This window comes from Acomys minous, assembly GCF_964271855.1.
Source record: "Acomys minous genome assembly, chromosome: 9".
NCBI classification, from domain to species: Eukaryota; Metazoa; Chordata; class Mammalia; order Rodentia; family Muridae; genus Acomys; species Acomys minous.
In genome coordinates, this window is record NC_140490.1 from 43,671,103 (window position 1) to 43,687,019 (window position 15,917).

At 50.5% G+C, this 15,917-nt stretch overlaps 1 protein-coding gene across 9 annotated transcripts in view; it reads left to right on the forward strand.

Annotated features, from left to right (window-relative positions):
• SEMA4D (semaphorin 4D) overlaps positions 1-15,917 on the forward strand; it is a 106,537-nt gene that overhangs the window by 70,910 nt on the left and 19,710 nt on the right. For all 9 annotated transcript variants that reach the window (XM_084796918.1, XM_084796916.1, XM_084796920.1 and 6 more), the window contains 10 exons: positions 732-830; positions 5,860-5,953; positions 6,908-7,021; positions 7,920-8,071; positions 9,133-9,308; positions 9,393-9,549; positions 10,523-10,745; positions 11,849-11,964; positions 15,161-15,333; positions 15,411-15,454. In XM_084796918.1, coding sequence (XP_084653044.1) covers positions 732-830; positions 5,860-5,953; positions 6,908-7,021; positions 7,920-8,071; positions 9,133-9,308; positions 9,393-9,549; positions 10,523-10,745; positions 11,849-11,964; positions 15,161-15,333; positions 15,411-15,454 — 1,348 coding nt within the window. The remainder of the gene's footprint in view (positions 1-731; positions 831-5,859; positions 5,954-6,907; positions 7,022-7,919; positions 8,072-9,132; positions 9,309-9,392; positions 9,550-10,522; positions 10,746-11,848; positions 11,965-15,160; positions 15,334-15,410; positions 15,455-15,917) is intronic.

Sequence of the window (15,917 nt, forward strand, 5' to 3'; positions counted from 1 at the left end):
GGTAGGGAACCCTCCTGTGAATAACACCCCATCCATTTGAAAACAGTTGTTGCAAAAAATAAAAAATAAAATAAAATAAAAATTAAAAAACCCAAACAAACAAACAGCTTTTCCGATTTGAGATAATGTCAGGCTACAGCCTGTATAATCTAAGCACTCTTCTCCTAAAATAGCACACGGGTTCAAAACTGTCGCCTTTGTTTTCCCACTGGGCCCTCAGGGATGCGCAGCTGGCTGAACCCTTAGGTCCAGCCTCTCTCTCTCTCAGAGTCTACTAGTCACTATTTCCAGTTTTGTGCTGGTGGGAATACAGGGTGGGGCCCCCAGGAAAGCAGAAGGAGCCTGTACAATGTCTGCTTTGGTGATACGGGTGCCACAATGAATGGTGTGTGTTTAGCAAGGGTAAATACATTGCTGTCTGTAGTGGGTTCCCCGGTACAATTTGAGGGCAGCTGTTGGTTGGTCTTGCCTTTGTTTGGCCACCAGATGCAGACTGAGCATCCATTAGGGGCAGAGCTAAAGTCATGCCTGGATCCTGAACTGCCTGTGGACCACAGAGAGCCTGGCTCACTGTGCAGTGTGCCCTATCTATGGGCATAGGCAGACCAGCCTGAGCAGAGGAGAGAACAGGGCAGTGGATGACTGGCTTTTACCACGTGGGCAGGGAGGATTCATGTGGATACTTCTTGATGGTGTGTGTGTGTGTATGTGTGTCTCTTTCTGTCTTGCAGACGGAGTGCCTCAACTATATCCGAGTGCTGCAGCCGCTGAACACCACTTCCCTCTATGTGTGTGGGACCAATGCATTCCAGCCCACCTGTGACCACCTGGTAAGGCCACAGCATACCCCTTTCATCAGTGTACAGCCTGGCCAGTCATAACAGAAGGGCCAGACTCTGCAGCCCTTGATGCAAACCATAAGGACGAAGCACTACCCCGGGAGACTTCTTACAGCAACCACAGCCTGTTCCTTCTGACCAGTGCTCTGTGAGGTCCTGAGGACGATCTGCACTAGCCACACTTTCAGAACAAATACCAAGAGATAGGTAGATACCAAAACACCACATCGGTTGCTGAAAAACCCAGCAGAAATCAAGGAAGTCTCATTAAGGCAGCCAGTCGGGGTTCCCAGCAGAGTCCTGGTCAGAGAAGACTGTCCTCTTGAGTGAGGCTTTCAAATTAAAAAAACAAAAACAAAAACAAATAACTGCAGAGAGAGAGCATCAGACATCCATCAGGAACTGACAGGGGAAGTTGAGGCAGTCAGCTGGAGCCATCTCTCCATGGCTGAGCTCCCCATGGGCTGAATTTTTGTCTTTGCCCCCTTCAAGACAGGGTTTCTCTGGGTAGCCTTGGCTGTCCTGGACTCATTCTGTAGACCAGACTGGCCTTGAACTCAAAGATCTGCCTGCTTCTGCCTCCTTGAGTGCTGGGATTATAGGCATGCGCCAACTGGCCCGGCTTGTAGACACTTTTATATCATGGGACAAATACTAATAAACCCCTTTACAAATGATTCTCCTTCTAGCTGCCCTCAAGGGCACAGCGTTTTTATCCTTGGGTTATTTGCCGTTCTCTCTTTCTCGTCACAGAGTGAGAGGGCAGCTCATCTTCTGACAAGGGAGCTTGGAGGACACAGTACATGCTTGGGTCTGAAGTGGGGGAGGTGCAACCCTGCTTCAGAGCCAGCTCCTCTGTGAAAGCTTCGCAATATGATGTATGTTACAAGTCACTTACTTTTGCCCTTGTGGGGACCAAATGACTTGACAAAAAGCGACTTAAGGGAGAAAGAATCTAGAAGGCACCTCAGTGAAACAGAAGGCAGATCAGGGACAAGAAACAGGGCTGGCTTACAAACATGCAAGCACTCCCCCGGAAACCCACTTCCTCTACATCTTCCACCAAATAGCACCACCTGGAGACATACCCACAAGCCCATGGGGCCATTTACAAACAAACCATAAGAAATATGAAACATGCTGTATGCTTTTCCGCTTTTTGCTGGGCGTAGATCCAAAATCTCTACCAGATGCCATAACCTTGGCTCTTACCAAGCCCTATATTGTGTGTCTGGTGACCATGAGGCTCAGTGTTCAAGGAAGGGTGGTGTGTGCTGTGTGGGTCTGCCAAGCACCAGTGAGTGACACCCTAGTAGGGCATGGCAAGGCAGGGAGGCAGGAGGCTTAGTTCATCGCTCTGCTGCAGCTGGCCTCGGGTGACTGGAACCACGGATGTGGGGTGTGGGGCGGGGGACGACTCCTGAAATGAAAGGTTTCATTCGCCTAAACCCTCAATTAACTGAAATTTAAAACCTGCTCCCAGTTATAGTTCAGAGGCTTGCCTAGCATGCAGGCAATGCTGGGGTTTGATCCCCCAGTACCACACATGGTTACATAAATACCCACCACATGAATATGCACCATACATACAGAACATGCGCGCGCGCGTGCGCGCAGACACACACACACACACACACACACACACACACACACCTGTGTCGGGGATATAACTAGGCAAACACAGACTGACTGGAAATTCATATAGGCAGCTAGGTGTTGTGAGGCAAATCAGAAATCCTTAGTGCTTTTGGGAAGCTCCTGAGTATGAGGTCAGCCTAGGTCACAGGATAGAGCTCAAAAGATTCTCTCAAAAGAGAAAAATTCAGCCGGGTGGTGGTGGTGGCACACACCTTTAATCCCAGCACTTGGGAGGCAGAGGCAGGTGGATCGCTGTGAGTTCAAGGCCAGCCTGGTCTACAAAGTGAGTCCAGGATAGTCAAGGCTACCTCAAAAAAAAATTTTTTTTTCAAGAAAAAGGCCAGCCTGGTGTACAAATCCAGTCCAGGACAGCCAAGGCTACACAGAGAAACCCTGTCTCAAAAAAAAAAAAAAAAAAGAAACCAAATGCTTGTAATAGATATCTGGGAAAAGAGACACTGCACAGGATTACCTGGCTAACTGTATTCTCTGATGCAACTGAAATTGCTAATGTGAGTGTGTGTGTATATGTGTTGGGAGAAGGAAGGTTCTAGGATGTAAAGACCCTTAGCTCTCAAAGCTAGACAACTTAAGTGGAAAACAAGGAAAGCAGAAAAGGAAGGCAGGAAAAGAAGAGAGTGGTTGCAGCAGAGGCGTTTCCACATCAGCATCTCCTGAGGGAACCCCGCTTGGTCTAGTTGGGAACTTCAGGACTCTTGTTGGAGTTTACACTCCAAAGCAGTACCTGGGTGTGAGGTAAGAGGAAATGCTTGGTTTAAAACTACACTAGGGAATTCTGAAACTTTTAATAACAACAACAACAACAACTTCAACCCTATAGCAGGGTCCATCCCTTTGTACACTTGTGCACCTGACCACAGGGTGGACTATTAAGTGTCATTTGTGTGTGTGTATAGCTGTATGTATTTGTAATTGTGTGAGTGTGTGTACCCTTGATAAAATGTGGCCTGTGGTTCCCATCTCTTAAAAATGGGAGCATTTTCTTGCACAACTGATTTCATCATTGCAGTTAAGAAAACACAGTGATTGCCAGTGTCCTCCATCTTTTCCTCCCAGTCCAGGAGCTTAGAGCCGGACATAGCCCCTGTAGCCTCCAGGCATCCCTGTGAGGTGTGACGACAGATAAGTCTTATCAAGTGGGCCACACTGTCACCCCAGCACACTTCCTAACCTGACTGGTGACCTTTATTGTCTTAACTGGGCCATTGGCCATTGTAGCCATTCTTCCACTGTGAGCCCCTGTGTGCTTGCTGGCCTGTGGCTTCCAGCCAGCTGTCTTTACCAGGGCTGGTAGCTCCTGACTGGTAGGCAGCCCTGTCTTCAACCTCTCCAGTATGTGAAGTGTATAGTGACTGCCCGCTTTGATTTTCCCAGCACTCCTAGAGTTCTGGCAGGCTGCCCTGTAGGTAGCTCCTGTCTTTCTAACAGTTTGATCTGTATTTTTCATCTCCTAAGCTCTTCTATATGTGTCTGTATATGCCCCTTGTTATTCAGAAGTGGAACTTCTTCATCATTTTGTGGGCATTTCCCCCGTGTGTCATTCGCCATTTAATTGTGTCTCATTTTTCCCTATCTGAGAACATTCTGATTCATTATGTATTAATGTTTGGATATATCTGGGTTTTTTTCCTTTTATGGTGTCCCGTTGCTTGTTTGTTTTATTTTTGTCAATTTGATAGAAGCTGGAGTTATCCGAGAAGAGGAAACCACAGTTGAAGGAATGCCTCTAAGCTTGGTCTAAGGCAAGCAAGGCTCTAGGGCATTTTCATATTAGTATGGGAGGACCCAGACGCTGGGGGTGTCTGAGAAGCAGGCTGAGCTAGTCATGAGGCGCAAGCCAGTACGCGCCATTCCTCCTCGGCTTCTGCTTCAGCTCTCGCCTCCAAATTGCTACCTTGAGTTCCTGGCCTGACTTCCCTGTTTGGTGGACTGTAAACTGTGAGCTGAAATAAACCCCTTCCTCCCCAAGGTGTTTTTGGTCATGGTGTTTATCACAGCAAAGCTAAGACCTAGGAAATAGATTTTCTTATCAGGTAGAAAAAGATTATCCCAACATCCTGTTCCCTCCTGACTATCATGAGCATGCAGTGCCAGAAATACAGACACTAAACAACATTTGTGTCTCCTCACCAGGCCAGACTTATTCAATAACAATAAATTCACAAGGTTTAGCTGTTTCAGTAACATCAGTTTATGATATAGTCCTGCCTGCTTTGGTGATCTGGCTGAGGCAAACGCAGGCTCTTTTATTCTAATCTTTCGTGTTTGTTTGAGACAGGGTTTCCCTGTGTAGCCCTGGCTGTCCTGGAACTTGTTTTGTAGAGTAGGCTGGCCTCAAACTCAGAGATCCATCTGCCTCTGCTCCCAAGTGCTGGGGTTAAAGGTGTGTGCCACCATTCCCCACTTTTATTTGAATTAATAACTTAGCTGTCATAGCACATAGCAAATACATGTGTGTGCCATATATATGGTCACAGAATGTATACAGGTTAGAGAGGCGGAGGTTTCAGAACTGGGCTCAGAGCTATTGATTTCAAACCAGACCAGCGCTGGGAGGGGCAGCTGCAGTCAAGGGTTTGAGAGCAAAGCTAGAGAGACCAGCTCCAAGATAGAAGGCTGTCATCATCGATGTACATACCAGGTATCAGTTGAGAAAATGCTTGGTGTGGGGCCATCCATCACAGTGTTAGTGTCCATCCCTTTGTGGGGGCCAGGTGAGGAAAGCACACTTTCTCCATCTGTTGATTCTTGGGCCTGGTTTCCTAGGCATTTTTAATACAACCATGTGCCTGATGCTCTCAACTTTGATGAAAGCACGGGGTGGGTGTCCTTTCTATTCCCAGGAATAAGTCGTTTATCCGTCTGTTTTGGATGGATGGTGCATGGCAGATGCTGTGATTTGCCAGTCCAAGTAGGGCCTATGCATCCTTTTTCCTAAAGTGGAATCAAAAGGAGTTTGTAAAACAAAATCCCCTGGGATAAGGCACAGCCTAGAGACCACTGTTCTGTACACTGTGGAGCCGGGCACAGCCTGATCCAAACATGGCCCATGTTGTAGTGAGCGGGTTAGTAGGCAGAATAGACCCTCTTGGAGTTGCTGCTGCTGGGTGAACAGAGGGACTGCTTCCGTGGGTTTTGTTTGGATGCCGTTGCCTGTTTCTTGGGTGGTGTGCTTGAGCACGCTGAGACTCTGTGGTCCTGCGTATGTCAGGCTCTGTCATACACCAGAGATGTACTTCAGGTGTCCCGCTCTGAGAGTAGGGCCCACTTGCTCCGCCCTCTTGGTCTTCTCAAACGGAGGGATCTGTACCTTTAAATGGTGCCCCAAAAGTCAATTCTTTTCTCTTTTATCCCATTGTAGAACTTGACATCCTTCAAGTTTCTGGGGAAAAATGAAGATGGGAAAGGAAGATGCCCCTTTGACCCCGCCCATAGCTACACATCAGTCATGGTTGGTGAGTCCTGTGCCTGGGGCTTGTCCACTCTCTGAGTTCAGGGTGGCGTGTGATGTTCCCACCTGGGACACTAGCTCCTTTTGTAGAAGGTGAGCGCCTGCTGTACAGACTGCCCCCCCTCCCCCCAGTGAGAACTTTTGAATTCATCCTTCAGAGGGACTGGGATGCTCAGGCCCCAGTGCAGCAACACGTGCTCTGTCTGTCAGTCTTCGTGCACACCACCCTGTTGCTCCTGTGGCTGCATGCCTCCTGCTGTGCTCTTGCACATCTGAGGCTAGTGGGCATACACTGCTGTGTGGACAGTTCACCTTGGGATCTTTAGCCAGTGTGAAGGTTTGATCTTCACTGTCAATATACAACATCCAGTGAGCTTTGTGAGCTAATTAATACTCTATTACACGCCAGGAGCATTGTGTGAGATGCCCCTGTGTAGTCGTAGGCTAAAGTATGTGTTCTGAGTGTATTTAAAGTAGGCAAGGCTGAACCAAGCTGCCTGGAAGTGTAGGTGCCCTCAGCATCTTTTTTGACTTACAGTGGTTTTTCTGGGGTGTCGAACACTGCGGAGTGTCTGCTGTGGTTGTACTACCTGTAGGAAATTCTCATTTGTGATTACCTATTCCCCTTTAACCTGGAAAAAACACAATTAAATTTGGTGACTGTGATTGTCCTAATAAGAGAAAAATGTTGATGCAGAAAGCAGAAATGCATATCACAGAAGACGAGGAGCCCCCCCTGGCGCCCCCCCTCCGCTTCTACAAGAAATTAATGAGGGTATAAATAGATTATGGTAGCCTGATATGGGGATGGTCGCCTGGTATAAATGGAAGCATGAGGCTTGCTTATAGGCCAGCCTGGGCTAACGTTGAGATCTCGTGTTGAGCAACTGTCCTCAGCCCCCACCACAGGCAGAAGCACTGACTGGATCTCCTTCTCCACTCCCTCTCCCCACTGCAGGGGGCGAGCTCTACTCTGGGACATCGTATAACTTCCTGGGCAGCGAACCCATCATCTCTCGGAACTCTTCCCACAGTCCCCTGAGGACGGAGTATGCCATCCCGTGGCTGAATGGTGGGTGCCGACAGCCTCGTGGCTGTGCCGTTTTTTTTAGGCACTTTATTTTTCCTCTGGCTGTCCCCAGGCCCCATGAGCTTTGGGGCTCATGTCACATCGTAGACAGTGGAAGCTCTTTGGGACTGTTCTCTGCTAACAGCGTTGTTTAAATTTGTTTCTCACACACACACATGCGCGCGCGCGCGCGCACACACACACACACACACACACACACACACACACACACACACACACACACCAATTTGGGAGACTTTAATAAAATGAAGCTCTGATGGGAAGGTGAAATTGCAGATATTGGGTTAAGGGTGTGATCTTAAAGATGGAGCCTCTGGGGCGTGGTCAGGCAGTGTTTAGATGTTTCTGCCAAACAAGCATGTCTGCTGCCTGACTTAAGGATGTGGATGGTGCGGGGGTGGGGAGGGGGTGTCTTCTCTTGGGGATGCTGGCCAGTGAGATGCTGGGCTTTTTTTGAAGCCCCTGATATAGAGTCAGACCCTGGGGTCTGAGGTATGAGACAGTCAATTTTTTCTCGAGCTTCCCCGGGAATCCAAGCCTTGGGATCCTCCCAGCAGCCGCCAGTGGCTGATTTGGCCCTTGTTTAAGTCAGCAGACACTCTGGCTCTGTGGACCACCTGCCAGCGTGGAGGCCCCGCCCACCCAGCTTCCTCTGTAGCACCATTGTTGCTACCTCGAGGAAGCTGAGGAGGGTAGCAGGCGTGATCCAGGCCTGGAGTTTGCAGGTGCGAGACATGTGCATACGATAGATGTCCTCCGGGCTGAAGGGAAGCCTCCAGGCTTGAGGTTGCACTGACCAGCCTGTGGCACTGTGGTGGGCAGGTAGGGAGGTGGCATGGTGGCTTCATGTACAGAAACCATCCTGTGATGCACTCCACAGAGCCTAGCTTCGTCTTTGCTGATGTGATCCAGAAAAGCCCAGATGGTACAGAGGGCGAGGATGACAGAGTCTACTTCTTCTTTACGGAAGTGTCTGTGGAGTTTGAGTTCGTTTTCAAGTTAATGATCCCACGAGTCGCCAGGGTGTGCAAGGTGAGTGCTTCGCCAACCCACAGTCCTGGCTCAGACGCTGCCATTCCAGGATTCCTGTCCTTTGGGTAGAGACCCCTGTGGTAAAGGTTGATGTACAGTGAGGCACAGTAAGAGACTGAACAGTGACTAGTGATAAGCTATAGAGATGCAGGATTGGGAAGATGGCTTAGTGGCTAAAATGCTTTCTCTGAAAGCAAAAGGACAAGAGTTCAAATCTCCTGAACCTGTAAGTGCTGAGTGGATCCCCTGTAATCCCAACTTAGGGAAGTGGAGATCGGGGCTCCCAGGAGTAAGCCTGCTAGTGGGACTGCCCTCATCAGCAAGCTCTGAGTTTGATTATGAGACCTTACCTCAAAGAATAAGGTGGAAGGTTTCTGACATCAACCTCTGGCCTGCAAATGCAGCCATGCATGAACACCGATATAGAGGCGACACACACACACACACACACACACACACACACACACACACACACACACGGAAGAAAATGAAGGGGAAGAAAGAGTCAAAGTAAGCACTAATAGTTTCAGTGTGTGACTAACCATGGGTAACTGAAATTGCAGGAAGCGAGACCTCACTCATATGGGAGCTGGCTGTGTTTCTGTCCAGACTAGTATCGTGTGCAGCTCGTAACTGTCTCAGTTGTTGGCTCAATGAGCATGACAAAGGGCCCTAGAACTTTTCTAGAATTGAGCAGAGAGGAAATGAAAGAGCTCCTGGTGGAACACTCACATGTCCCCTGAGACAGTCTGCAGGGCCCCGGGTCTATGACAGGAAGGAGGCCACCCATCTCTTGCCTAACTCCTGTGTTCTCCTTCATGGGGTCACAGCTGGGAAAGCTGCAGGAGCCAAGGCCAGTGGCACACCGGGTTGACACAGATGTTTTGGTTGTCACTGGATGTGTCTGGCTCCTTTTGTGTCCTGTGATCCCAGCTCACACGGATAATGCTGTGGTTACATAACTGTCTGCAGCAGTCTTGGGCTGGGCTGGGGCCTCGGGGGTATATGAACTGCCTACTTCTGTGTTTGTTTGGCCATCTGTGCTGTCGCTGGCATTCCAGGGGGACCAGGGTGGCCTGCGGACTTTGCAGAAGAAGTGGACCTCCTTCCTAAAGGCCAGGCTGATCTGCTCCAGGCCAGACATTGGCCTGGTCTTCAACATGCTTCAGGATGTCTTCGTGCTGCGGGCCCCAGACCTCAAGGAGCCTGTGTTCTATGCGGTCTTTACCCCACAGCTGTGAGTTTAGTTCCCCTGGCAGTTGGGGCCTGCCCACCCTGGTGACCTGCTGCCCTCCTGACACTCTCATGGATTCCCCTACAGGAACAATGTGGGTCTGTCTGCGGTTTGTGCCTACACGCTGGCCACGGTAGAGGCGGTCTTCTCCCGTGGGAAATACATGCAGAGTGCCACAGTGGAGCAGTCGCACACCAAGTGGGTGCGCTACAATGGCCCAGTGCCCACTCCCCGGCCTGGAGCGGTAAGCAGGGTCTTGGGCTTCGGGAGGGCTCATCTTCTCTTTGGGTCTCAAGGTCCCGAGCATAGGACCACAAAGATCCCAGAGCATCCTCGCAGCAGGTTGCCTGGCAACAGGAATCTCAGCTCTGGGCTGAGTGGCTGCTGGGCCTGGGGGCAAAGAGTGAAGGTTGTTCCTTTTCTGACCTCTTCCCACATGTTGGGTAACAGGCCTTACTGCACGCTGCCCAAATGAGAGCACGTACCACTTGGCTCTTTTGAGAAACTGACATTGCTCAATGGCAGGCTTGCTCCATTCTCTGTTTCCTGCAGAGGAACCCTGTTTGTCAGCGTAGCTTAGGCTGTCTCCTGAGGCAGCTTGTCCACTAGACAACAGGAGCCATGTTCTAGTCTCCTAAATATAGTGAATTAGCAATGAAAGTTCTAGGGTTGCCTGCGCATTGTTGCCTCATGGTGCATGGGTGTGTCGGGGCTGCTTTTAGATGGTGCCCTATCTGCCTCCCGAAGCTCTCCCCAAAACCAACGTCTCTGTGGGTGTCTGGCTTTGACACCCTGGCTATTCTCATGTGCTCATGTGCACACTGTGTTAAGTATAGAGCTGGAACAACAATAAAACAAATGTTTCCAACCTGTTTTCTTTTGTACTGCTGAGAGAGGGAGAGAGAGAGAGAGAGAGAAGGAGAGAGTATGTGTGTGAAACAGTGTTTAGCATGCTTTCTTCTCACAGGAAAACTGTGAAATGAGTGTTTTTGAATTTGAGAAGTTTGCTAAGTGTTTTCATTGACAACTAATTCCTCTACTGGGCCTAAGACAATTATGCCATGTGGCTGTGCTTTAAAACCACAGCTCCTTATCCCTGGGGAGGCCACCTCAGCCCCTGTTCCTCTTTGGAGAAATGATTATGGCCCTCCAGGCCTTCTCATCCGTTCTCAGTTGAACCTAAGTGGGCATGTGACCCTGGTGTTTTTGTCCCACAGTGCATTGACAGTGAGGCTCGGGCAGCCAACTACACCAGCTCCTTGAATCTCCCAGACAAAACGCTGCAGTTTGTAAAAGACCACCCTTTGATGGACGACTCAGTGACGCCGATAGACAACAGGCCCAAGCTGATCAAAAAAGATGTAAACTACACCCAGATAGTGGTAGACAGGACTCAGGCCCTGGATGGGACCTTCTACGATGTCATGTTTATCAGCACAGGTGGGGTTCCTTCTTAAGATTGGGAAATTCACTTAGTCACTCGTGGGCAGATCTGGTATCTCCAGGTGCTGGAGAGGTTTGGGACAGCATGAGAGGATTTCTAAGACATCAGTGCACCTGGGATTCTGAGTCTCTGTGACTTTCAGGCACCTGGGGCGCCTGTTATGAATGCAAGTCCTGACCCGTACCTGGGCTGGCATGGAATAAAGCAGTCCCTGTTGTCACGGGACCAGTGGGACTGGCCTGGTATTTCCTAATTGGTAGTGGGAGACCTGCCCCCTTCTAGGAGGAGCCAGGTTCCGTCCTGCCCTGATCTGCCTTAGGAGGCACAACTCTGGGAGGCATAGCCCTGAGTCTTATGGGATGGGGGTGGAGAGTTGGAACTTGGCAGCTGGCAGAGCCCTCGCCTGCTTGTCTGGGCCTCTTAACTCCCCTGGGGGACCAGTGGAGTGCAAAAGCCACCTTGCATTGAATGTGGCTCAGGGGTCAGAATGTGACCTTGTTGATGAAGGTCACTAGAATCCCCCATAGGACAGAAGTGTCCTCTTCTGAGCACCCCGTTGAGGAGGTGGTTTTGAGTGTGCAGAAGTGTGGGTGGTTACCATCAAGGCTGGAGTCTCCTAGTTTCGTTTCTGTTGCTGGGCTGAGACACCACGACCAAAAGCAGCTTAGGGGAAGAGAGCTCATTCAGCTTATATTGTGGGTTATATAGTCCGTCATTTCAGGGAGGTCAGGGCAAGGACTTAAGTGACTGGTCACATCACATTTATAGTAAAGAGCAGACAGAAGTGCACGCACCCATGCTGCCTGCCTGCTGGGTTGCCTGTTCTTAGCTAGCCAGCTTTCCTCACTTACATAGACCAGGACTCCCTGTCCAGGGGATGGTGCCTTCCACAGTGCCTTAGGTCTTCCCGCATCAGTCAACAGTCACGATAGTCCTCCACAGGCATTACTACGGGCTAAACTGGTCTAGGTCATTTCTCAGTTGAGGCTCTTCCCAGGCGAGTCTAAGCTGCAATAAGTTGATACTTAAAATGAACCAGCCTGGCATCCTTGGCACTTCCTCAGGGGCCTCCTTGCTAACCTGTGCTTTGATTTTGCAGACCAGGGAGCTCTGCATAAAGCTGTCATCCTTGGGAAAGAGGCACACATCGTTGAGGAGACCCAGCTCTTCCAGGCCTCTGAGCCAGTGCAGACTCTGCTGCTGTCATCAAAGAAGGTAGCATGGTCTCGGGGGCAGATTGGGTGGTTGTCTTACTTGGGAGCTTCTCTGTGGCTAGGATCGTCTCTCAAGGCCTGGCAGCCTCTGGTGCTCCTGGCCCAGATGAGCTAGCCTTTGGACTCTACCACAGCATTCTTCCTTGGTGTCTGACGCTCGGGAAGGAGGTGTGGCGGAGCCAGGGAGGTTGAATGTCCTGAGCCACTAGAACAGGTGGCTGGCACTTGTGGGTGGTCAATAACCTGGGAATATATGTCCTGTGCCCAAGCCTGAGAGAATGCAGACTGTGCTGCTGGGACGTGGTACTTTTGCTGATTTGTAAGAAGAAACAACAGGTCACCCTCTAGAGCTCCCACCATCCCAATGCCAGGCAGGCTTTGCAGGCCAGAAGCCTCACCCTCAGAAGTTCAGCTTTGCACTGTGCCTCCCAAGAGCCACGGAAACACATAGATGACCAAACGTGCCTGTGGAAGCCAAGCTACACATCGCCTAAAGTTTTTATAAATCACAAAATGTTAATTTTAAATTTTATTTTTAAGCAATTAAAAATGTAAAGCTCCACGAGGCATGATGGTGCTTGCCTTTAATCTCAGCACTCAGGAGGCAGAGGCCGGTGGATCTCTGTGAGTTCAAGACCAGCCTGGTCTACGTAGTGTATTACAGGACAGCCAATCAATCTGTCGATACAAAAAACTGTAAAGCCCCTGGGTGGGGCATAGTGGTTCACACCTGTAGTCCCAGGCCTTGAGAGATGGAGGCAGGAGGAGCAGCAAGCAGGAGTTCAAGGCTACCCTTAGCCACATAGCAAAGTCAAGGCCAGCCTGAGCTAAGTGAGAACCCATTTCCAAAATAAAGAGAGGCGTAAAGTCCTTTTGCGGGTGAGCTAGGTAGAAGTGGCCTGGGTGCCGGGTTTGGTCCACGGGCTGGAACTTGCTGTTCCTTGTCCACTGGCCTTGGGGTGAGGTGGCTGCTCCATTTTACAATTAGGATAGTGAGTTAGGATAGGACAGAATGTGGACTGTCCCCAGATCCTGCCTGTGCTGCATGGTGCTGTGTGGTGCTGTGTGACCCCGGGCATCGTTGTATGCTCCTTATAAGACGTGTGTGTGTGTGTGTGTGTGTGTGTGTGTGTGTGTGTGTGTTGTGTTGTGTTGTGTTGTGTTGTGTTCTGTGTTTATAAGCTTTTCGCTGGTGTGGCTGTGATGAGGGCATGTGAGCCCCCTAAGTACTGAGGACTGGGTTTGAGCAGCACAGGACCCATGGGAAACCAGGAGCAGGACCAGCACTTCCCTGCTGACAGATGCCACCTGCCTTGCTTTATGCCTATTGGCCAAAGGTGCTCCCCTCTCCTTCCCAGGACTCTCTGTGACCCACTGAGCAGATAGATCCTGGGTCACTCTTCTGGATTCAGGTGCCAGTGCCAGCCTCTTGCCTGTACCCTTGTCTCTGATGCCTGGCTCTGTGACACTGCTGAACTCTGTGGCCTTATATTATCTTTCCCTGTGGACTGCCCATCTGTGGGCTCCATGTTTACAACCTGGCCACACTTCAGTCCTCTTGAGGATAACAAGGGACCAAGAATACTCGATACCAAGGGACCATCAGTCCTACTTACCTGTTTTCTGGGCTTTTGCCAGCACCAGGTAGGCTGGTGGACCTGGCATGTAGCCAGTGGTATGGCATGCCTCTATCCTGGAAGTCAGAGCCTAGCAGGTGCCAGGCTCTGTGTGGTTACACTGGAACACCGTGGCCACCATGTGGCATTATCTCTTGCTGGGCTAAATTTGCTGACTTTCTGTTTGTTCTTTGCATAGTGTTGATAGGTGTGGTCGCACTGATGTGCCAGATCCAGAGATGAATGATAAGGACATGTCCTTATCACAGGTGCCTATTTTCTGGCAAAAGATGAAACTGGCATTTGAAGGCTGTGCCCTCTGGGTTGCAGCGGTAGTGCTGTGTCTCCTCCAGTGAGTCCAGGAGAGCAGTGGGGGTGTCAAATTGGGAGCGAGAAGCAGCTGGAGAGAGCTGTTATGTGATTTTTCTCAAGACACAAATAGGCGTGTCTTTAGCCCAGGTAGGGCACCAGAGGACAGAGCAGTAGAGCTCAGTGAGCCAGTGAGTTGAGGGGGTGAGTTAGCTGTGGGGGATGAATGAGGGATTATTTACAGGAATGTGGGTGGCTCCGGCAGCTGCATCAACAAGCAGCCTACTCCAGCCACTCAGGTGACATCCACAGTGTTCCCTGGACAGGCAGCTCAACCGGGCAGAGTCCCCTCTCGCCAGCAATTGTGTATTGCTTCTGTGACCCTGGGGGAGGGGGACTTGTGGATCTTAGAACTTTTTGAGCTCCTAAGTTTCCTCTGTGTCTTGCAAGGCTCCCCCCCCCCCCCCCCCCCCGCCTCCAGGAGGGCGTGTTTCGATTGGGTGGAAGCAGGGACAGAATTCTCAGAAGAGAAGCAGGTGCAGGGATGTAGGTGCACTCAGCCAGAGGTCCGGCTCCAGATATGGAAGGGTGGCCTCAGATCCCAGGCTCTGTGATTTCTCGGGTGGGTGATGTTTTTGTTGTTGTTGTTGTTGTTGTTTTAATCCTGCTGGGACACGGGACACCTGCTTGTATTTTCATACAAGATTTCTGTATGAAATAATTGGTTTGCTTTTCTGTTACTGTGATAAAAACACTCTGACCAAAAGCAGCCTGAGGAGGAAAATATTTGTGTCAGCTCACACTTCCACTTAACCATCGTTGAGGGAAGCGGGTGGTGGGGGCGCTGAAGCGGAGGCCACGGAGAAAAGCTGATTGCTGGCTTGTCCTCTGGCTTCTGCTTAGCACTGTCTTATAAAGCCCAGGACTACCCGCCCAGGGGGTAGGCAGCATCAGCGGGCCGAACCTGCCTACATTAAGTAAGTTAGCAAAGAAGAAGATGCCGCACAGATGTGTTCACAGGCCAATCTGATAGAGGCAGTTCCTCAGCTGCGGTTCCCTCCCCCAAAGTGTCAAGTTGACAGTGAAAACTAACGAGGACACTGTCACTTAGGTCTTGGTGGTCAAGCCTTGTGGCCTGTTGAGTCAGGGAGCCCTTCCTGCCATGCAGGGCTTGACTGCACAGTGCCTTCCCAGGAGCTGGAGGGGAAGCTAGCAGGCCCGACCAGCGCCTAAGTCTTCCTCACACCCGTGCTGTTTGTCTTCCATGAACAGGGGAGGAGGTTTGTCTATGCTGGCTCCAACTCAGGAGTGGTCCAGGCTCCCCTGGCCTTCTGCGGAAAGCACAGTAGCTGTGAGGATTGTGTGCTGGCACGGGACCCCTACTGCGCCTGGAACCCAGCCACCAGGGCCTGTGTCGCCTTGCACCAGGCAGAGGGCTCCAGCAGGTACGAGGATGGATGGGACTGTGTGTCTGTGCCCTGTGCACAAGCTGGGGAGTAATGGGTGCCTCTTGTCTTAACAGGGCCTGGGTTCAGGAGATGAGTGGCGACACGTCCTCGTGCCTGGGTGAGTGGATCTCCTCTGCTCTCCCCGTTGGGATGGCGAATTTCCCTGTGCTTTAGGTCCATGGTGTCCGTCCACGTGCGGTTTGTTTCCCTTTTTTCTCCTCTCTGAACAGAAGTGGCATGCAGCAGACCTGTGTGTGACCTGTCCTTGTGGTGGACCTGTGATCTTTCTCTGTCCCTTTGATTACAGAAAGAGTGCTCAAAGCCACAAAAGGGTGTGGCTCACTGGAAAGCAAGCCCTGTCCCACACCAAGCTCTTCTCTTCTGCTTAGCCAGGCCCCTTAAGCCAGACCCTTCCTTGCCTGCTGAGGATGACAAGGAAGGAGCCCTTGGGTATGGCCAAGTAGCCCTAATATTAAAAGTGATGCAGGAACATTTTGGAGCAGTGTGATGCTTCAAGGAGAAAATTCTTCACACTAGGAAGAGTAGTTTCACACATAAAATATTATTTTAATGCTGGGGAG